The 22,012-nt window shown below is 37.5% G+C and overlaps 1 protein-coding gene across 3 annotated transcripts in view; it reads left to right on the plus strand.

Annotated features, from left to right (window-relative positions):
• prdm10 (PR domain containing 10) overlaps nucleotides 1–21,658 on the plus strand; it is a 24,246-nt gene extending 2,588 nt beyond the window's left edge. For all 3 annotated transcript variants that reach the window (XM_067388970.1, XM_067388969.1, XM_067388971.1), the window contains exons 3-23: nucleotides 2,763–2,924; nucleotides 5,007–5,066; nucleotides 5,194–5,298; nucleotides 5,456–5,636; nucleotides 5,960–6,201; nucleotides 6,286–6,486; nucleotides 7,608–7,680; nucleotides 7,996–8,113; nucleotides 8,209–8,326; nucleotides 9,925–10,209; nucleotides 12,320–12,664; nucleotides 13,751–13,906; nucleotides 14,114–14,293; nucleotides 14,429–14,539; nucleotides 14,955–15,155; nucleotides 15,240–15,383; nucleotides 15,621–15,791; nucleotides 16,830–16,967; nucleotides 19,261–19,435; nucleotides 19,530–19,630; nucleotides 19,711–21,658. In XM_067388970.1, the coding sequence (XP_067245071.1) occupies nucleotides 2,763–2,924; nucleotides 5,007–5,066; nucleotides 5,194–5,298; nucleotides 5,456–5,636; nucleotides 5,960–6,201; nucleotides 6,286–6,486; nucleotides 7,608–7,680; nucleotides 7,996–8,113; nucleotides 8,209–8,326; nucleotides 9,925–10,209; nucleotides 12,320–12,664; nucleotides 13,751–13,906; nucleotides 14,114–14,293; nucleotides 14,429–14,539; nucleotides 14,955–15,155; nucleotides 15,240–15,383; nucleotides 15,621–15,791; nucleotides 16,830–16,967; nucleotides 19,261–19,435; nucleotides 19,530–19,630; nucleotides 19,711–19,902 (3,459 nt within the window). In that variant the 3' untranslated portion in view covers nucleotides 19,903–21,658. The remainder of the gene's footprint in view (nucleotides 1–2,762; nucleotides 2,925–5,006; nucleotides 5,067–5,193; nucleotides 5,299–5,455; nucleotides 5,637–5,959; nucleotides 6,202–6,285; nucleotides 6,487–7,607; nucleotides 7,681–7,995; nucleotides 8,114–8,208; nucleotides 8,327–9,924; nucleotides 10,210–12,319; nucleotides 12,665–13,750; nucleotides 13,907–14,113; nucleotides 14,294–14,428; nucleotides 14,540–14,954; nucleotides 15,156–15,239; nucleotides 15,384–15,620; nucleotides 15,792–16,829; nucleotides 16,968–19,260; nucleotides 19,436–19,529; nucleotides 19,631–19,710) is intronic.
• Nucleotides 21,659–22,012: the final 354 nt, after the last annotated feature.

The following is a 22,012-nucleotide window of genomic DNA, read 5'->3' on the forward strand; positions in this document are numbered from 1 at the left end:
TTTATTTATTTATTTATTTATTTTCATACTTTGGAAGTCAATGGGGTACGGAAGAGGATTAGGGCCAAGCAATAAAAAAAAAAAAAATAGAACCATCTCAAGATTAAAGTCATTATTAAGCAAGATTAAAATCGTTAAATTTTGAGAAAAAAGTTTAAATAAAATGTCAATAATAAAATGTCAAGAATAAACACGGATTCGATCAGTGTCATGTTCATGACATACTAAAAGGACATGACAGAGTTAGATCTCTTTAGTCAAGCTATATTTTAGGCTTTCTTTTAGTAACAAATATACTATCAGCTTTAGCTAATTATGTGTATTTGTCCGTTCAAGCGTAAATTCATGCGCTCTCTGTGTGCGCAATGGATGAAGCGTCATGTGCACACCATACGCGGTGTGTTCTTAAGTTCAAGGCAGCAGAGCAAAACGGTGAATCTAATCACCATACAGACAAAAAGACACTTCGAGAATGAAAAAGTGGTGTCCATATGTTTTACTGTAAATGTGCAAACAGAAACAAAAAGGACAATCTATATCTAGTCACATAAGCGGGCTTACAGGCATATTAAATAGGCTACACAGAAATAGGCCTATAGACGATTGAAAAATGTATACACACTATTCCAGCCTATAGCTTGTCATTATGCTTATCTGCACATAGTATGGTTTATTAATAAGGTGTTTCGAGAATTTGGTCTTTTAATTCCACTGTCTTAGTTTGTACATTAAACCATGCTATCGGTTTTCTTCATAAGGCGCGTTATGGAGGAAAATGCTTAAAGGTACAATATGTAAAATTTTTGCAGTAAAATATCCAAAAACCACTAAGCTAGTGTTATATATTTTGTCCAGCTGATTACAAACAATATCTCTAATGTTTTCAACTACTTGTAAATCATGAGAAAATTCCCATTCTAAACAGTGACACGGGGCAGTGCAGTCGCCTGTCAATGACGTCAGTTACCTTTGTTACCGCCTTTACTGACGTAGAAACCACATGACAACAGTGCCGTGGACAAATGCGGAAGTAGTGTCTAGCGTCCAGCAAACCACTAGCTTGCTTCAAGCAGTTCCTTATTTACTTCTTGCACGTTTTATGGTGGATTGTGTTACTTATTTATGGAACATAATTACTGTTTACCATCTGCCGCTGGTTCTGTCGACAAGGACAGCTCCCGTAAACTCATGGCCGGAAAAGCGGAAGCGGCGCCGGCGACTGTGTCATAATAAAAGTCCCGCTGCTCGTGAGCCGTGTGTTGATCAATCGCTCCAGCTCCTCGTTCAGCTCCCGCAACACTCGGTCCTGCTCTGCTTCATACTACAGTAACGTTAATAATTGCATCCACGAACATGAGTTCTTCCAGACTCCAATTCCTATTCTTTTGCACCGTCCGTTGAGATGGAGACTACATGTCCCAAATTTCCGCTCTAAAACTTGGCGTCATCAAACTACGCCTTTGTTTTGAATAGGCTTCTAGCGACCTAGCGGAAAAAAATATCACAAATTGTACCTTTAACGTGTAATTAAACGTGTTGCGTTCATATGCGCTCATCTGTTTATCTGCACATAGTTTGGTTTATTAACAAGTTGTGTACAGATCTTTTAATATCACTGTTAATGCATTAAGCCATGTTAAGCTTTTTGACTAAGTGATCCAACTCTGTCATGTCCTCTATCAGTATGTCATGACACTGTTTGAATGCGTTTATTCTTAACATTTTATTATCGACTTTATTCTCAAAATTTAATGTTTATTCACAACATTTTATTTAGACTTTATTCTAGAAATTTAACTATTTTTTTCTCAAAACATAGCGACTTTATATATATATAGATTGTCCTTTTTGTTTCTGTTTGCACATTTACAGTAAAACATATGGACGCCACTTTTTCATTCTTGAAGTGAACTTTTTGTCTGTATGGTGATTGTTTTAAGATGCTAGATAAGTATTATTAGCAGTATCTTTATGTAAGAAATTTTTTTTCCCTGTTTGGGTGAATCTCGTGAATCCTGCCCTTTTTCACCCTATAAATCGGAAGAAAGAAATTAGATGCTATTTTGTGCCAGCATTGGCATGTGACAATGACTAAAGTAGTGTATGTGTTGAATTTAAATGAAGTCCTTCGAACTTGCAAACATATACATTTTGTGGTAATCATTCCTCGTAGTCACACAGCCTGTTTTATTAAGTTAGGCATTATACATTCTATTAAAGTGTGAGATTTTTAAACTGTGATCTGACAAACCATTTATCTGTTATCTGTTCTAAAACTGGCTCAAAATATCAAACATGTCTGGACAGAATCATAGTCTGAAGCTAAAGAGAAAGTATAATATAATAAAGTATGCAATTTTATGTGAAATTGGTCAACTCTGACTGCCCAAAATCTGCAGATTTGCAGTGACTTCCAGGATCTAGTGTCTTCTCTTTCAGACTGCAAACTGAGGCAAAAGTTGTGTAGTGTATTCCAGCCTTAAAACAATTGAATTACAATTAATCATGTTCTCCTGCAAAAGGCCCATAACCATAATGCAAATAAATACAGTAATTCAGTAAAATTAATTCCTTACTTGTCATGAAAATAATCACAAGTGCGATTAAATCTTAATGGTCCTTAAAAAAAGGGTTCCATTTCCTAATGTAATTTTTTTTTTTTAATGCTGCTTTATTATTATTATTTTGGGGTGAAGTCTCACTTTGTTTTCAAGACTAAAAACAGGTAAACCTCATGAAGCATGTGGGTTTTGTGTGTGCAGGTGCATTTCGAGGCCAGTGCGGTGGCTCAGATCGTGTACAGCGGAGAGCAGTCAGACCGCGGTCAGCAGCAGGTTGTATATACTGCAGACGGAAGCTCCTACACCTCTGTCGAGTCCGCCGAACACACACTGGTGTACATACACCCTGCCGATGGAACACAGGTGAGCTCATCTACCAGTGAAGATGTATAGATTTGATCCTTGACACTGCCGGTGAAGAAGTTTAGCATTCATGATTAAAGGTGCAGTAAGAGATATCTGAGAAACACTGTTGATATTTGAAATCAACCCAAAGAAACACACCCCTCCCTTCATTGTACTGTCCTGAAAATGCACAAACATGCAATGCAAGAGTGGATGTCTCTTTATCATAGCTGAAGCAAAGCATATGACACTCAGAACTGTCATTTTACTATAGCTACCATTACAACAACAGCATATCTTGGTTCTGTGAAACATAGCAAAACCAGTGTTGATCACGTATGAAGCAGAAACAATGCAACCTCTGCGTCCATTTTCAGACCTTCCCATTTACATCTCTGCAGCGCTGGAAAGCTTTTGTAATATTAAAGGTGCCATCAAACGTTTTTTTTACAAGATGTAATATAAGTCTAAGGTGTCCCCTGAATGTGTCTGTGAAGTTTCAGCTCAAAATACCCCATAGATTTTTTTTAAATTAATTTTTTAACTGTCTATTTTGGGGCATCATTATAAATGCGCCGATTCAGGTTGCGGCCCCTTTAATTGCTTGCGCTCTCCGCCCCCTCCCGAACTCTCGACTCTATCATTGCATAAACAAAGTTCACACAGCTCAAAATGGATCTTTACAAAGTGTTCGTCATGCATGCTGCATGCATACATCGGATTATGTGAGTATTGTATTTATTTGGATGTTTACATTTGATTCTGAATGAGTTTGAGGCTGTGCTCTGGCTAACGGCTAATGCTACACTGTTGGAGAGATTTATAAAGAATGAAGTTGTTTATGAATTATACAGACTGCAAATGTTTAAAAATGAAAATAACGACGGCTCTCTTGTCTCCGTGAATTCAGTAATAAACAATGGTAACTTTAACCACATTTTACAGTACATTAGCAACATGCTAACGAAACATTTAGAAAGACAATTTACAAATATCACAAAAAATATCATGATATCATGGATCATGTCAGTTATTATTGCTCCATCTGCCATTTTTCGCTATTGTTCTTGCTTGCTTACCTAGTCTGATGATCCAGCTGTGCACATCTAGACGTTAATACTGGCTGCCCTTGTGTAATGCCTTGAACATGGGCTGGCATATGCAAATATTGGGGGCGTACATATTAATGATCCCGACTGTTGCGTCACAGTCCGTGTTATGTTGAGTTTCGCCTGTTCTTCAGAGGTCTTTTAAACAAATGAGATTTATATAAGAAGGAGGAAACAATGGAGTTTGAGACTCACTGTATGTCATTTCCATGTACTGAACTCTTGTTATTTGACTATGCCGAGGTAAATTAATTTTTTATTCTAGGGCACCTTTAGTATGGGACCTAAAGCTCTTGCCTGATCATAACTCCTACTTTTCCCAGTGATATTCCTCTGACCTTTTCTATTTTTTTAATGTCTCCCAGCCATCTTTCTTTCCACAATCTTTCTTCAAATCTCCCTCTTGCTCACTCTCTTTCCTCCCCCATCGTGAGTGGACACGCCCCCTACTGCTGATTGGTTACAAGTCTGTTGTGGTGCTTAATCCGATCCATTTTCAACAGCAATTTTCAGAAATTGCTTACTGGACCTTTAGCATTGTGGATTGAATGGGATTGATGGACAAAGCATTATGTGGAGACAATTTTGATTATTTTGACAAATTTTAACTCTCCTATTGCTGTTGTGCTACTGTAATTATATATAATATGGCTGTTGATTTGATTAAAAAACATTAATCTCACAGATTTAAGGTTTTCTAGTGGAATTTTTTTGTAACACTAATATAATAAGGTCCCAGTAGTTAGTTAATTAATTAAACAGCAAATATAAATTGCAGAAATTAACATATGTTGTTATTGCGAAATACACCCCTTCAAAAGTGATACAAGATTGGACCACATTGTTGGGTTTATTTTGGGATAATGACCAGCTGACTGTACATTATCCTTACATATGCACTCCTGTTGATAAATAATCACAAACATATACTGTTCAGCATGTTTTACACAGTAACTCTAAAGATTTACTGCTCTTTTTCGGTCCTGTTCAGGCTGTGTTTACAGATCAACCCCAAGTTGCGTACATTCAGCAAGATGGCACAACACAACAGGTAGTGTGGCATTTAACATGGTTTTTGATTTTTACATTTACCATATAAATTATACCATGGGGGTGCAAATGTAATATTTAAGCAATTGGCCATTGATGTTGACCACTATCTTGATCTGTTGCCCCAGGTGACTGTGTTGCTGCCCAGCGGTCAGAACATGAACACTGCCAATCTGCATGTTTTGAGTAACGTAGCTGATGGCCCACAGGCGATCCTGGAACCTGTGACACAGGTGACACTGCCCTGCTAAACATATCCCATAATGTAGTTGTTCACCTGAACGTCTTCTTAACATTGTTCTGCCACAGGCATAAGAGACTACAGTGTATGTGAATTTGTTCAACAAGAGGTTAACATTGCTTCACTGATACTGATTATTTTCCTAACAGAGCCAACTGGCTGTGAGTAATGCGGCCCTTCCCAACATGGCAGAGGCCTCGTCGAGTCCCCTGGGGGCCACAGATTCCACTGTAGACTCGGAGGACGAGGAGGAAGACAATGATAGCGACGATTCTGAAATGGATGACTGGGAACCCAGGACGCCCCAGCCGTTCACCCCCCAGAGCCTCTGTGAGTAGATGTTCAGCACTGAACACTTAAAGGGTTAGTTCACCCAAAAATCCTCTCATGCCATTCCAAATCCACAAGATTTAATGCAAGTCTTCTGAACAGACACGGTTGCTTTAACAGATTTAGCTAAGAAATCATTTGTGTTTTGAATTGTCTTATGGTTTTGGAACAACATAAAACATTGAGTAATCGATGACAGTTTCAGATTGTGGTGAGAGGAAATCCGTTTTAATTCTCTCAATTCTCAAAATGTTAGTTAACTCCCCAGGTTCATTCCCAAGACACTTTTGAATGTGAACATGTATTTTTATTGCTATGTGTAGGGTGTGAAGACTGTAATAATGCTAATACTGGAGCATGTCTAAAACACGGTCCTCTGCATCCTATCCTGAACCGCCCTGTGATGTCCAAGGCTCGGGCCAGCCTTCCTCTCGTCCTGTATATCGACCGCTTCCTGGGCGGAGTCTTTACCAAGCGGCGTATCCCCAAACGCACACAGTTTGGTCCTATAGAGGGGCCGCTGGTGCGACAGAGCGAACTGCAGGACACTCACATCCACCTGAAAGTACGACAAATGTGTAAACCCATCTCTTTTATCATAAGTAGTTTTCTAGTATAGTGTTCAAAAGTGTAATCCTGCTGTGTGTAGTTATACATGCTAGACCCAGAGAAAGAGGGCGAGAGAGCGGAGGACCTCTGGTTTGACCTGTCCGATGAGGAGCGATGTAACTGGATGATGTTTGTCCGGCCGGCCCAGAACCACCTGGAGCAGAACCTGGTGGCTTATCAGTATGGCTCGGACATTTTTTACACCACAATTAAGAACATTCAGCCCAAACAGGAGCTTAAGGTCAGCAGAAAGAAATAATTTTCTCATCTATAGCAAACAAAAGGATAAAAATGATATCTCTATCTTTTGTTTTATTCTTTCTCTTCAGCCTTTAAACAATACTCAATATTATGGAAGAGGATTAGGGCCAAGCAATAATAAAAAATTAAAACCATCTCGAGATTAAAGTTGTTAAATTTCGAGAAAAAACTCGTTCAATTTCGAGAAAAAAGTCGAAATAAAATGTTGAGAATAAAGTCATTAAATTATGAGAAAAATGTTGTTAGATTATGAGAACAAATTTGTTAAATTTCGAGAAAAAAAGTTTGTTCTCGTAATTTAACTACTTTTTTTTTTCTCAATTTAATGTTTATTCTCAACATTTTATCTCAACTTTTTTCTCGAAATTTAATGAATTTATTCTCAACATTTTATCTCGACTTTTTTCTCGAAATTTAACGACATTTTTCTAAAAATTTAACAACTTTAATCTCGAGATGGTTTTATTTTTTTATTATTGCTTGGCCCTAATCCTCTTCCGTACAATATGACTTGAAAGCATGAGTTTTTGTTTTAGTTTTCTTAATGGATTGAATAAATTACTACACAGAAGATTTTAGGAAACATAATGGCCAAATGACAACAATTTTCAAGATGTTTAATTTTATATTTACAGCATAATATTGAATGTGTTAATAGTTTTAAAATATGCCCACATTCACTCTTATGTTTAATGTCTCAAAAACACAAACGTCACATTCAGTTGTAAATTACATGAATCATGTAAATCAGGGGTGGGGAATATTGATCCTGGAGGGCCATTGTCCTGCAGAGTTTAGCTCCAACCCTAAAAAAACACTCACCTGCCTGTAACTTTAGTAATCCTGAAGACCTTGATTAGCTTCAGGTGTTTTTAATTAGGGTTTGAGCTAAACTGCAGGACTATGGCCCTCCAACGTTCCCCACCCCTGATGTAAATGATAGCATATTTTCAATTCAAAATGGCGAAATTTGGTGGTGAAACAAACAGAGCAGTGCGTATTAGAGTGCAATTTTTATTTTTGGGATGTTTTTCACAGTAAACGGGTATTTTCTTACCTGTTCAGATGATGTATGAATTCATATGTGATCTTATACTCCAGGTGTGGTATGCTGCATCATATGCTGAGTTTGTAAACCAAAAGGTTCATGATGTCACAGATGAAGAACGAAAAGGTAAATTGTAATTATCATCTCTTTGATTCATTCACACAGCCACAGACATTACAAACTATATATTTACTAAAGATGTAACGGTTAACTTTCTCACAGTTTGGTTCATTTTGTGCTTTTGAGGGTTTTTGTTTGGTTGAAAAGTTTGGTTGTATATTGTGTGCCAAAAAGGTTTAAAATATAAATGTTATAAAAGGCATATTTAAGATAAAGATTTATTTATTTATTTATTTATTTATTTATTTTTATTTTTATTTTTTTTTAACTTTGGTTGTTTCTCTTGGTTCAACTCTAAACCCCCCTGTTCTTTCTGGGTAGTTTTGCGTGAGCAGGAGAAGAACTGGCCGTGTTATGAGTGTAACAGACGGTTCATGAGCTCAGAGCAGCTTCAGCAGCACTTAAACATGCACGATGACAAGCTGAACCTCATCCAAAGGTTTGAATGCAAATAAATAACTCCTAGTCTTCCATTTTCATAATTATATTTCTGACACTGAGTTCATTATAGAGTCTAATATTCTGTTTTTCCAGGCCAAAGGGCCGTGGCCGAGGGCGGGGCAGGAAACGATTCGGTGCTGCAAGGCGACCAGGACGGCGTACGAAATTCATCTGCCCACAGACTCCCGTTGAGAGTGCTGACAAGACACAGGTACTTTAGATCTGTAAAGTAAACCAAAGTCCATTAAAGGGATAGTTCACCCAAAAATCATTTACTCACCTTCATGTTATTTTAAACACATAAAGGCCTGTTCACACAAAGGGTGATAATTATTATGATAAAGATATAGTATATATATTTAGAAAAATTGTTCTAAATATACAATGGACAGCATAAATGAATACACCCCCTCTGAAACTTCTGAAAGTCAGCAATTACTCAGTTACTCAGAAGACATGTTAGGGTTCTTTAAGATAAAATGTTCCAGCAAGTCTGCTTAATCAATTATAAGAAGCATGTTAAAATTATTCAGGAAAATAAGATTTTCTTATCAAGGTGATAAAATGTTATGTAGCAAAAATGAGAGCACCCTCCTTAAAGTTACTAAATAAAATGAAATAAAAAATGTTCTTGCATAGATTTAAAGCAATGTTTGATCAACAGGTAAGTATGTTGAATCAAAACATTTAAAGAGAAGTAATTTCTTGACGATTAAAAGTGTTATATAGCCCACTGAATCATTCTCAGACTTAATGCTGACAACAGTGGAACCACTTGGGAGAGAACTGTCATCGTTTCTTAGCACAAAAGAGGACAGTGGTACAAGAGGATTACCAAATCATTGTATTAAGTGTGAAAATATAGCAAAAGTAACACAGAAATTCAAAAACAATGGACTTGTGACAAGGCCCCTGAAATAATCAGGCATTCATTTTAAGCTTTCATTTAGTGATAAGGGATTTTTTTTTTTTTTTTTTTTTTTTTTTCATTTAAGCTATGAAAAGAGTGACTGTTTATCTCACAGAGTAAGACGCAGCCTGCAGAAATGACATGCACGGTTGTTGTTCTCACTGGAACCTACTGTAGCCAAAGCACAGTAAAGTCATTTAGCCATTTCCAAACCCATATTTACAAAATATAGATTGTGGGAATCAATACTCTGGTCTCATGAGACCAAATCAATCATTTTGGATCTAACAGCATCCAAAATGTTATGGCACTGCTAGAGGAGGAGTACAGTGAGAAGTGCCTGGTTCCCACAGTAAAGGAGTTTGAGTTGAGCAACACTCCCCATTAAAGATCAGGGCATTTAAGGAGCTCATCATCCAGGATTTAAACAGGACAGATGTGACAATTTGTCATGAACTTGTACACTCCATGCCAAGAAGGGTCAGAGCAGTATATTCAAAATTATGGAGGGCATACGAAGTACTAGAATATTATACATTTGTTGAATTAAATCTAGGGTGCACTCATTTCTGCATTCCTTAATTTAAACCAAATTGGCTAATTTACTTATTTTATGCCTATTAATGACATACATTTCTCAGTTTTTATTATATGTTTAATACATTTTAGTTTCGTCATCTTTCCATGAATTGTATTAGTGATCATAAAGAAAATACATCTTTTGTATTTGTTCAGAGGGGGTGTACTCATTTATGCTGTGCACTGTAAAAGAATAGTAGAGTCCACACCACAACTATAATGGCATAGCAGAATGATAGTCTTGGAATCATTTTCAGAATGATTTTTTCCAGCTGATGAATGGATTCTGTGCTCAATGTTTATCTCTGCACCTGCTGTAGGAGCTGTTGGCATCTGTAGATAAACTACCATTTGAGGAAAGGACAGACGGAGCTCTTAATGGACTAAAGGTGGTGGAGATGGCAGCCGAATCAATGGAGACAGAGACTGAGGAAGGGCTTGATACCCCAGCTTCTCACACCGAGGCACTGCAAGTCGAGGGGGATTCTGTCACCCCTCCTCCGGCCACAGAGGTCCCAGGGTCTGCCAAAGAGGACCTGTCTCAGTCAAGTCCCGTAGATCCCCACCTCACACCTCAGGACATGAGGAGGGCAAGGAGGATTAGGGTAAGATACGCCCGTCATGAGCGTCCCAAACCCTCATGTCTCTGCAATGTAGTGTGTTAAGCAGGCTAGAGTTATTTAACAGTAGCGTGTGTGTGGGTGTGTGTGTCTTTCTCTTTTGTTGCGTGCTGCACGTTAAGGTGGACTTGCAGGTAGGTCTAATGTGGGCCAGAGTGGAGTCAGAGGAAACTTCCTCCTTCAGTCAATACAGTGTTGTGATGTCACGCTACACTGACAGCCTATGACTCCCTACATCCCCATTACATCTGTCTGTATCAGTTCAATCCTCAAGCTTCATCAACCAACAGAGTTAACAGGACAGCTTCACCAAAAAATTAACATTGTCATCCTTTAAAGAGGTCCTTGATTATGATTTCACTTTTTTAAATTTTAGTTAGTGTGTAATGTTGCTGTTTGAGCATAAACAACATCTGCAAACTTACAATGTTTAAAGTTCAATGCAAAGGAACTTTTTTTGCAGAAATTGCTTTTTAAGGACTACAACAAGTGGCTGGTAGGGACAACAAGCTTCTTTCCAAGTTGGTGACATCATTAACCCTAAAATTTACACAAACCCTGACCCCGAGAACATGTGATAAAGGGTGTGAGGCCATGTTGGGGTGCTTTAGAGAAGAGGAAGTGTTGTTGTAGGAGTGTTGTTGCCATGCTGTCATTTTACGCCGGACTGCTTCACAAATGAGGGTCAATTCAACGCTGGATTTGCATTAAAGATTAACATGGCGGCACATGCTAGTCGATGAGTTGAATCAACTCAACAGCAACTACATAAATTACTACATAACGAGTTTGACCAAAATGAGATGTTTTGGATGTCTTGGGTGAATGTCAATTCTCATCCAAAATAAAAGCTCTATGCTTTAATATTTGGAAACAGAAAAATTAAGACAAAAATATTAGCAGGGGCATCATGCCCATTCAAACCGTGCCCCCTTAGATTTTTGGATGGATTTGAATGCAGCTCCCAAAGGACAAAAAATATTTTTACATTTGATAATTAACCCTTTGAAGTGTACGTTCACACCAGTGTGATTAGAACATTCAGTGCGTCACATCATCAACTGCTACATTTGGCTCAGAACCAGCCAAAGCGTGAACGCTGATTTTAGAGACGGACACGCTTACTGATGTCTATGGAAGCTGCAATAATCCTTTCAAATGTAATTTCATGACGTGTTTTATTGATGTCCGATATTCTACACATTGCGTAGGTAACTATAACATTTACTCTAATCTTACAATATTGTAGGTACAAAATGAATAGTGCCCAAAAGTGGTCATCTTCTGGTGAATTTCATAGTTTTGAAGCTGAAATATGTAACATCCTATAAGCGATTGGTACAGAACAATTGATTTTTCGCGTGTGGGTGGTTGAGGGAATCCGCCAAAAATTTAAAAAAAAAAATATATATATATATAATATATATATATATATAACTTTCCATAAAAATGACTTTTACTGATCGACTAAACACAGCATACGCTAGGAAATGGAGGATGTTAGGTTTGCAGGACTTCAAGGCAGTTTGCCTTACGGTGTCAGCGCTTATATATGCTTTAAAAAATTTTTTTTTTTTTTATAAGCTACAAAATTTGTGAAAGACTGAATTGATGCAGAACCTATAGGCCTAATATTCGACAGTAAATGCGTTAATAATGCATGTTCTTGCATCAGTAATTCAAAAGTATAATCGAATATGGTGCCCCCTCAAAAATACTAAGTGCATGACGCCTCCAAATATATTATAATTTTAAAGTTATTCTGTAAATAAAAGTATTATTATTTAAAAAAAAAAAAAAAAAAGCATTGTAAATATGAGGGTGAGTAAATGATGACAAAATGTTCATTTTTGGGTGAACTATCAGCTACAACTGAAAGATTTCCTGTTTGTGTTCAGCATGCGAACAAAACCGCTTGTTTTAGCCGCCATCTCTGTGACATACAGACTCAAGCAAGTGCATTATGTCATTGCTTGCAAACCATATGAATTCAGTGTAATCTAAGTGATTCATCATCCTGCTCAGATTGTCCACCTAGTTGTCGTCTTCTCTCAGAAGTGTCCATTCCTCAATGCTTTCTCTCTTCCTTACTCAGAATGCCGCTCTCCAGCATCTATTCATCCGTAAGTCCTTTCGACCCTTTAAATGTCCCCAGTGCGGGAAAGCCTTCCGAGATAAAGACAAGCTGGACCAGCACATGCGGTACCACGGGCGGGACGGCTGCCGTCACATGTGCCATCAGTGCGGTAAGGGCTTTCTGACGAACGCTGCGCTTGAGGATCACCTGCAGCTGCACTCTGATCAGCGCACATACTCCTGCCTGTTCTGCGCCGAGTCCTATGACAGATTGGACCTGCTCAAAGTGCATGTGGGGGTTCACCTGGTCAACGGCTGCTTTTCTTGTCCTTCCTGCAAGAAAACATTCACAGACTTCATACAGGTGAGATGCACTGGCAAATAGGACACATTTCTAAACTGCCTCACCTGGCCCTATATTTTTGTCTTTAAAAAGTCCTTTTTTTACATTCCAAAAATCCCTTTTTTATTAAAACAATCTTGTAAAAACGGCTCACTCAGAAATCTGTGGTTATGTCACTAATTTCTTAGTCAATGAGGCAATCATTTTTACTTAATTGAGAAATACTTAAAGGCAGCACACCTTTAAACGTTATTAAAGGCACAATGTGTCATTTTCACTGCTAGAGGTCGCTTATTCAAAACAAGGGCGTAGCTTGATGACGCAGTGACCGAGTGTGGAATCATAGGATTTGTCGTCTTCACCTCAGCCGATGGAAAGCAATCCGATGGACTCAGGCAGAAATTATGGATGAGCTAATGTATTAAAGTTTTATTAACATTACTGTGGTATGAAGCAGGGTGAAAAGTACCAAAGTAAACAAAAGTAAAACTGGAAATCGAGGGTAACGTGGATATGACGTCATTGACAGGCGTCGAAATGACACAGTCCATGTCTTGATTAAAATTGCTGATTTCTCTGGATTTAAACATTGTGGAAATGTTTGGGATAACGTAAGTACACAAGTCAACAAAACATGTAACATTGTTCTAGTTGTTTTTGGATATTTTAACCTAAAAAATCTTACATATTATGCCGTTAATAAAAGATTGTGTAAGTGTATTAGTTTTTACTGTGGTATTGATGTCGGTACATGAGAAATTTCACTGCTGTTAGCATCCGCTACTGAAATTTTACTGCCATAGTTCCAACTGTTTTGTCAAAATTGTAAAAAGAAAAATTTTAAGCATGTGAAGTTAAAGAGTTCATGTTCAGTAACATATAGAAGACTTAAAGGTACAGTAACAAAAATAACTTAAAGAAATGGTCATATAAACTGAAGTATGGCTGTTTTTAGTGCAAAAACCTTCGCTAACATACTAAGTGGACTTTCAAGGAAAAAAGAGAAATCATTAAAAGTGACAAGACCTCTTTAATGTCTGGTTACATGGCAATATTCTTGTTATTTGATTATATGGCATTGGTCAGTCATATATCTGTGTTGTGCAGGTAAAGAAACATGTGAGGAGTTTCCACTCAGAGAAGATCTTCCAGTGTACAGAATGTGATAAAGCCTTCTGCAGGCCTGATAAACTACGACTCCACATGCTCCGCCACTCTGACCGCAAGGACTTCCTGTGTTCCACCTGTGGAAAACAGTTTAAGGTGATTCACATATGCCCAGATGAATAACATATGAATAACAGAAGTGCATTCCGCACTCAAATCCTGTGCATTGTGATGTTAATGCTGTTTGTTTTTTTTTGTTTTTTTTTCAAATACATTTGCTGCATTTACATTTTAGACATGAAATTTATGATTTTAATTATATAGAACTTCTAATTCATTTTTTCACCCTTTTTTTTCGGCCAGAGGAAGGATAAACTACGGGAACACATGCAGAGGATGCACAACCCTGAACGCGAGGCCAAAAAGGCTGACCGCATCCATCGCACCAAAGCTCTGAAACAGAAAGAGCCCACCACTGACTTTGAAAGCTTCATGTTTAAATGCAGACTCTGTATGATGGGCTTCAGGAGACGAGGGATGCTGGTATTGACCTTTGACCTAAATTTGTCCAGCACCTTTTCACTGTTTCTTAGGCCTCCCAGAATCAGTGTTTTTGAAATCATAGGCCACTTGTGGCTTATTTACTCACTTTAATGATGTAATTGCACATGTCCTCAGGTGAATCATCTGTCTAAACGACATCCTGAGATGCGATTGGAGGAGGTTCCCGAGTTGACGCTGCCCATCATTAAACCCAACAGAGATTACTTCTGCCAGTACTGTGATAAGGTCTGGACTCATTCAGCTTTGCCAATTCTGTTTTACCACCTGCATGGACTTGAGCCCAGACATTGTAATGACCCTTTGGTCTCCACGTTGGCTGCTGTTACAGCTGACTCATAGAAAGACAATAGCAGTGTGGAAAATACAAATTGAATTTTTTTTTTTATACATTTTGCACAAAAAACAAAGTACAAAGTGGAACATGGAAATATCAGCCAATGTTTTTATGTTTGCAGTGAATACTATATATTACATCCTGATCCTAAAAAAAAAAAAAAATAAATAAAATAAATAAATATATATCAATCACCATTTTTAATATATAAAATTAAAATTGTATATATTAATATGTGTATATATAGATATAGAATACTATTTTAATTAATCTACATCATGTTTACCTCGTCCTTTACCTGTTCAGGTGTATAAAAGTGCCAGTAAAAGGAAGGCGCACATTTTGAAGAACCATCCTGGGGCAGAATTGCCTCCCAGCATCCGTAAGCTGCGCCCTGCCGGGCCGGGGGAGCCTGACCCCATGCTGAGCACACACACCCAGCTGACAGGCACTATCGCTACTGCACCTGTGTGCTGCCCGCACTGTGCCAAACAGTACAGCAGCAAGGTACAGTCATTACTGAGGTAGTATGTGTGTGAATCTGTATGGATCTGTATCTGTATGTGTACTAATGTATCTTTATTTTTTTAGACGAAGATGGTCCAGCACATCCGTAAGAAGCATCCAGAATATCAGTACAACAGCAACAGCATCCAGGCACCTCTGGCCGCTACGGTCATCAGCAGCACTCCTGCCGTCATCACAACGGACGGCAGCACTGCCGAGGCTGTGGTGGTGAGCAGCACGCTCCGATACACTCGCTCAAACACCACATCATCAAATTAAAATATACCCTGTTTACTTTATATAAAAAACTATATATTATTCTAAAGAAATGGATTTTTTGCTGAATTCTGTTTCACATAAAATTAAGTTTTTAAAGATGCATCAATAAAGTGTTACAGGTTATGATAAACAAAGTGTCCTGTCATGTAACAACACATTATTCATCAGTTTCTGTCTTTCTCCTAGACGACCGACCTATTGACACAGGCCATGACGGAGCTGTCCCAGACCCTGACCACAGACTACCGCACAGCACAAGGGGATTTCCAGAGGATCCAGTACATCCCTGTGTCTCAGGCAGGAGGAGGCCTGTCACAGCCACAGCACATACAGCTGCAGGTGGTGCAGGTGGCACCGGTATGGACACACTCATTCACGCTTGCTTTTTTGCTCTTTATTTCTATGGTTGTTTTTACACTTCTATTTATTTATTAATTTTACTCATTCTTTCACTTCATTTTTTTCTTATTCTCCTTACTGCTTTTGTTCTTTCGCTTTATTTTTTTTCTCTGCTCTGTTTACGTACTTGTGTACATATGTACGGTGCTTTTATATATCATCGCTGTTAGGCGCAAACCTCGTATCTCCATATTTCGTCATTATTTTTTTTTCATAATTACTGTTGGTCACTCTTTATGTCTGTCTGTGGGTTTTGCAAATATCTAACCAATGAAACCAATGTATTAAAAAGAGCTTTTGACTAATCTTCATTCAACTCCATTGGATTCCCAAACTGTAAAACCTCATGACTCCATCAGCCTCTATAGTGAATGAAGTGCTGCATGCATTTTGGACCATCTCTGCTTGTTTGCAATGCAAGGGTAAATAATGTATTAGTTATTTGAATGAGTAGAGTGTTTTCTTTACTCAAGAAACCCTATATATAGGTTAATGTTTTATGTATTTGAGGAGCGGAGAAGAAGAGTCTTAGTCTAGTATTTGGTGTCGAGTCACAGCCAGTACTGTCTTAAATCTTTAATAACATGAGATTTTGGCCAAATAACAGAAAAAAAAAATGAGCGCCCAAATACAACATACTTTATAACGTGTAAGTTGATAAACATAATGCAATGCATTTACTGCCTCAGATGCGGCCGTTCTAATGATGGACAAACACACGTCTGAAATTCGTTGGTCAAAAACCTCTTTGCTCCATTTAAGCTTGATTTTGGTAAAATGTTAATAATATAATGACACATGCAAGTGTCTGACCATATATGAAATCAACTTTGACAATGCAGTGTTTAATAATTTTAAAAAAAAGTTGTTGTTTTTTTTCCCCTCCCATTTCCTGACAAGTAGCATTTTTGGAAATACGAGCTTTCTGCCCAAAAAATGTGGTGATGGGTTTTGGGGTGATTTGATAAGTGATGTTCTGTCTGTCTGTCTCTGCAGGCGTCCTCTCCTCACTCTCAGCACTCTACAGTAGATGTGAGTCAGTTACATGACCCTCACAGTTACAGTCAGCACTCCATTCAGGTTCAGCACATACAGGTGGCTGAGCCCACAGGGACAGTGCAGGCCAATGCACAGGTGAGCAGCTGTCTTTTACAGCACATGTATGCTGTTTAGGGCTGTACGATATATTGAAGTAAAACCAAAATGGCTGTGCTTTAATTAAAGGATAAGTTCTCCAGTTTTCAACCAGCTTTGTATTGTTACAGTGTCAATAGAATATGTAAATGAACAATTTATCATCTTTCTCTGTTACCTGCATTCCTGTTTATTTGTCAGCAAATGTCCACCAGATGAAGAAAATGCATAATTTTTGACAGCTCCAGGGCCAGTACTGGGTAACTGATTACATGTAATTAGATTATGATTACATAATACAGATTATAAGTACATCATTTTTGGAATCTATAACATTTAAAATACTTGTAATCAATAAAAAAGTAACTGTAGTCTGATTACATGTTATTCATTAAATTCACAAACTCCCTGCAGTTCCATTACAAACCCCAGTTTGGGAAACCCTGACGTGATGTAATATTTAATGCACTTCATGTTGTTGATAACAAAGGATGGAATATATTTTCTTTCTCTTTGTATTTTTATATCAATATTATCCTGTTTAAGTTGATGTGATAAACAAGTTAGGTCAAAAGTAATCAAAAAGTAGTCTAGATTATATTACCTTAAGCGTCTAATGTAATGGATTACATTACTCCAGTTTTTGTCATGTAATTTGGAATCAGAAACGAACTACAATTTTGTAAGTAATCTACCCAGCACTGTCCAGGGCTGTCCAGACCATTGGTGGCATTGTTTCTACTATCTACCTAGGTTACAGTGCTTTCCCCCCCATTTGTTAAACTACAGAACTTCCACGTTTTTGCATTCCTGTCCACAGACAGTCGGATTGACAGAGCTGCGGTGCCACAATTGTTGCAGAATTGCATTATGAGTGTAGAAGTTTTTGACAAAAAGGAATGCCACAGGCCTTTTTCTGTTTTCTCTAGTCATGTAGTACTAAAAAAACATTTTTTTGTGTTTTTACTGCATAGACAGCCAAGTATTATTAAAATCCCATCTTGCCAGTGGTGAATTCCCCTTTTTAAATAAGTATATGCACTGTGGGTTTCTGAATTTCTGAAATTTCTCTGGCAAATTGCCACTATAAAAGCTTGGTGGTTTAGTTACATTTGAAAATTAAGAAATTAAGATAGTACTAGTAGGTTAGTTCACCCAAAAATGAAAATTCTGTCATTTATTACTCACCCTCATGCTGTTCCACACCTGTAAGACCTTTGTTAATCTTCAGAACACAAATTAAGATATTTTAGTTGAAATTCGATGGCTCTGTGAGGCCTCCATAGGGAACAATGGACACTTCCTCTCTCAAGATCCATTAATGTACTAAAAACGTATTTAAATCAGTTCATGTGAGTACAGTGATTCAATATTAATAATATAAAGTGACGAAAATATTTTTGGAGCGGCAAAAAAACAAAATAACGACTTATTTAGTGATGGCCGATTTCAAAACACTGCTTCATGAAGCATCGGAGCACAAATGGATCGGTGTGTCGAATCATGATTCAGATCGCGTGTCAAACTGCCGATGGCTGAAATCACGTGACTATGGCGCTCAGAACAGCAGATTTGACACACTGATTCATTTGTGCTCCGGTTTAAATATGTTTTAGTACCTTTATGGATCTTGAGAGAGGAAGTGTCCATTGCTCCCTATGGAGGCCTCACTGAGCAATCGGATTTCAACAAAAATATCTTAATTTGTGTTCTGAAGATTAACGAAGGTTTTATGGGTGTGGAACAACATGAGGGTCAGAATTTTCATTTTTGGGTGAACCCTTTAATGTAATATCGCCATTTAATAATAATCACAATAAATATCAAATTATTATTTTATGGACATCTTGAATTTAAAATAATGAAACCTATGTTAAACCTAAGTGAAAAGAGATTAAAAAAAAAAACTCTTAACTTTATTATTACTGAAAGTGGTTTGAGTTGGTTCATGTAAAGTTTACTCAATTGTGCACAACCTTAAAATTTTAGTTTACCTAAATCGTTCAGAACTACAACGATGGTTCACACTTAATAAAAGTCTTAAAGTAAAAAAAAAAGAAAAAAGCTTTTATTATTATTTTCTATGCAAATGTGCTCTCCAACAAAATCATTTCATAATCACCAGAAAAACAATTAATCATTTTGGATCATCAGAGGATGACGAATATTTGACAGTTCAACACATATAAAATATGTGAATACTTTTGGTTGGAAGAAAAAAATTGACTTTACTTTTGTGTAGTTTAGTGGCATCAGTCAATTCTCCTTTTGACACTTCCTATCATCCAATCAGGTGTCAGGTCAGCCTCTAAGTCCCTCCTCTCAGCAAGCTGCCCAGGAGCTTAGCACCGCCCAGCTGACCCCTGTGACCCTGGCACAGGGCCAGACTCTACAGACGTCCACTAATCAGACGCAAGGTGCTGCCCAGCATGCGTACCTTCCCAGCAACTGGAACTACAGGAGTTATCGTACGTACCTTCAGCAAAAGCACCTGTTTGTAATGTTCTATTAATCTGCATGTATGATGTCAGCATTGTGTTTCCCTCCCTTTGCTCCTATAAGCATCTGAGATCCAGATGATGGCTCTTCCTCATACTCAGTATGTGATAGCAGAGGCCAGCACCCCCGTCACCACTGCCGTCAACAGCAGTCAGGTCAAAACGGTGAGTCTGATGTTTACTGGAAAAACTACCTGGCTTTCAGACGGTGTCCTGCAATTGTGTTCGTTTCTCATGCATTGCAGACACACTATGTCATCTCAGAAGGACAGACGGAGCTGGATGGTAAGCAGGTGAGCGTCCCGTCCACCGCAGCACAGGTTCACCCCGATCCGCTGGAGCAGCCCGCCGTCAGTCAGCAGACCACCACGCAGTACATCATCACCACCACCACCAATGGGACGGGAGCCAGTGAAGTTCACATTACCAAACCCTGACACTGAATCACACATGAAGAAACGCTCTGCGGTTTACTGAAGGGGGACAAATGAATTACTTTAAACAGATTTCTGATTTATTTTTATTTTCTTGAAGAGTAAAAAATAAACTTAAATAGTAAAGATGTTTTTTATGAAATATTCAGAACACTGGAGTGGTTAACTGTGTTTCTAGAGACCCAAAAAGACCCAACCATGTGTGGTTTCAGGAACTATCATGACTTTTAACCTGTGCCATACTGCCTCTTTTATGATCTTCATTTTGGCCTAGTTTCATTGTTGTTCTTGTTCCTTTATTTATTTATTTTTTATTCAGTTAATTTTCCCCTTAAGTATTGATAGATTTTATTTTTCATACCTGATTGAGACTATGGAAGCTTGTTTCTGCCATGAAATAAAAAAGGTAAATGTGACTTTTAATCTCACAATTCTGACTTTTTTTTTTTTTTCTCAGAATTGCGAGATATAAAGTCAGAATTATGAGAAAAATTAGATTTTTCTCGCAATTGCAAGGTTGCATCTCAAGTCAGAAGTGTGTAAGAAAAACGCAATTGCGAAAAATTCAGCATTGCGACTATAACGCAATTCTGACTTTATATTACAATTCTGACTTTTTTCTCCTCACAATTGCAGGTTATAAAGTCAGAATTGTGAGAGAAACTTGAAGTTCTGAGAAAAAAACACATAATGCAATTGCAAGTTTATATCTGGCAATTCTGACTTTATATCATGCAATTGTGAGGAAAAAGAGAAAGTCGGAATTGTGCAATTTAAAAGTTGCAATTATGTATATATATTTTAAATTAGTGGCGGAAACAAGCTTCAATAGATGAGACCTTTAAAAAAAATTTTTTTAATAAAGTGATTTCATGTTTCCCAATATAAAGGGTTCGAACGCTGTGAATTTTAACTTTTACAGGATTCTGTTTGAATATATTTGGAATTCTTGAAGTTAAATTTAGTGTCACCACAAAGCCTGTAAATCACTGTTAAATCATTTCAATCAGGCTCTGTATTCATGAACCTTCTGAAAGAAAACTTGCTTGGATTAGCAGGAGAATCTTATAAAATATCACATTTTACCCCAAAAACCAAAGAAAGAATTATAATTTACACTGACAAAGTGAAGCTCTGTGTCTATTAAACATTATGAGAATTTGGAGAAAAAAATGTGCTTGGTTGTCATGATCAAAATGTCAAACTTCAGTTTCTTGATACAAAATAGAATGTGTTTTTCCTTTGATTTTGGGGTAAAACATGATCTTAACATTAAGATTCAGTCTAGCATTGCAAGATTGCATTATAATTCAGGCATTGATAGTTAAACATCAAATACTTCAGACTTGTGATTGAAAGCAAAACCCAGATCAACTTTTACTTAAAATATATTTAAGAGTCACTAGCGAGAATGAGGTTCAGGTGAAGGTTGAACACATAATTCCCCCCCCAAAAAAATCCATCCCAAAATGTCTCCATTAATCTGAATCCTCATGTTATTCTGTGTATCGTCTGTTAAACTAACTGGAGAACTTGTGTATTTCATGTAACTTGTGTTTCTGGACATACGAGTATTTATTTGGGTTTTGCACATCTGTCAGTTGGAGCACTGCTGCATCTTTATAACCTGAAAAAGGGAAATATATCCAACATACACTATTTATACTGAGACAAACTTGTACAATGTAAAAAAAAAAAAATCAGTATCTGTACTATGATTATAAGTATTGTTGTAATTATTGACGGTTTATGTACAGTAATGCGCCTCAGTGTCTCTGAGTTGGTGTCTCCTGTTGTTCCTAGTGATGGGAAATAAATGTGCTTTTGTACACTTGATGTCTTCCTGTGTGTCAGTCATCAGATCCCTCATCTTGGCTCTATATTATATGACTGGCTTATTAAAGAAAATACAATACAAATACAATAGTAAAATATATCGACAGCTTATTTTCAAGTATAATCTAATGTTTTGACTCCTGCTGTGTTCCAGACGAGGTTGGACGTGGGAATATCACAAATTAAATGTCCCACCTCAAACCTCAGTGAGCTCCAGTCAATCATACGTCACGTTCACTTGTTGACCACATGATGTCGCCATGACCCAATGACAGCA

Source organism: Chanodichthys erythropterus, chromosome 7, assembly GCF_024489055.1.
Source record: "Chanodichthys erythropterus isolate Z2021 chromosome 7, ASM2448905v1, whole genome shotgun sequence".
Taxonomy (NCBI): domain Eukaryota; kingdom Metazoa; phylum Chordata; class Actinopteri; order Cypriniformes; family Xenocyprididae; genus Chanodichthys; species Chanodichthys erythropterus.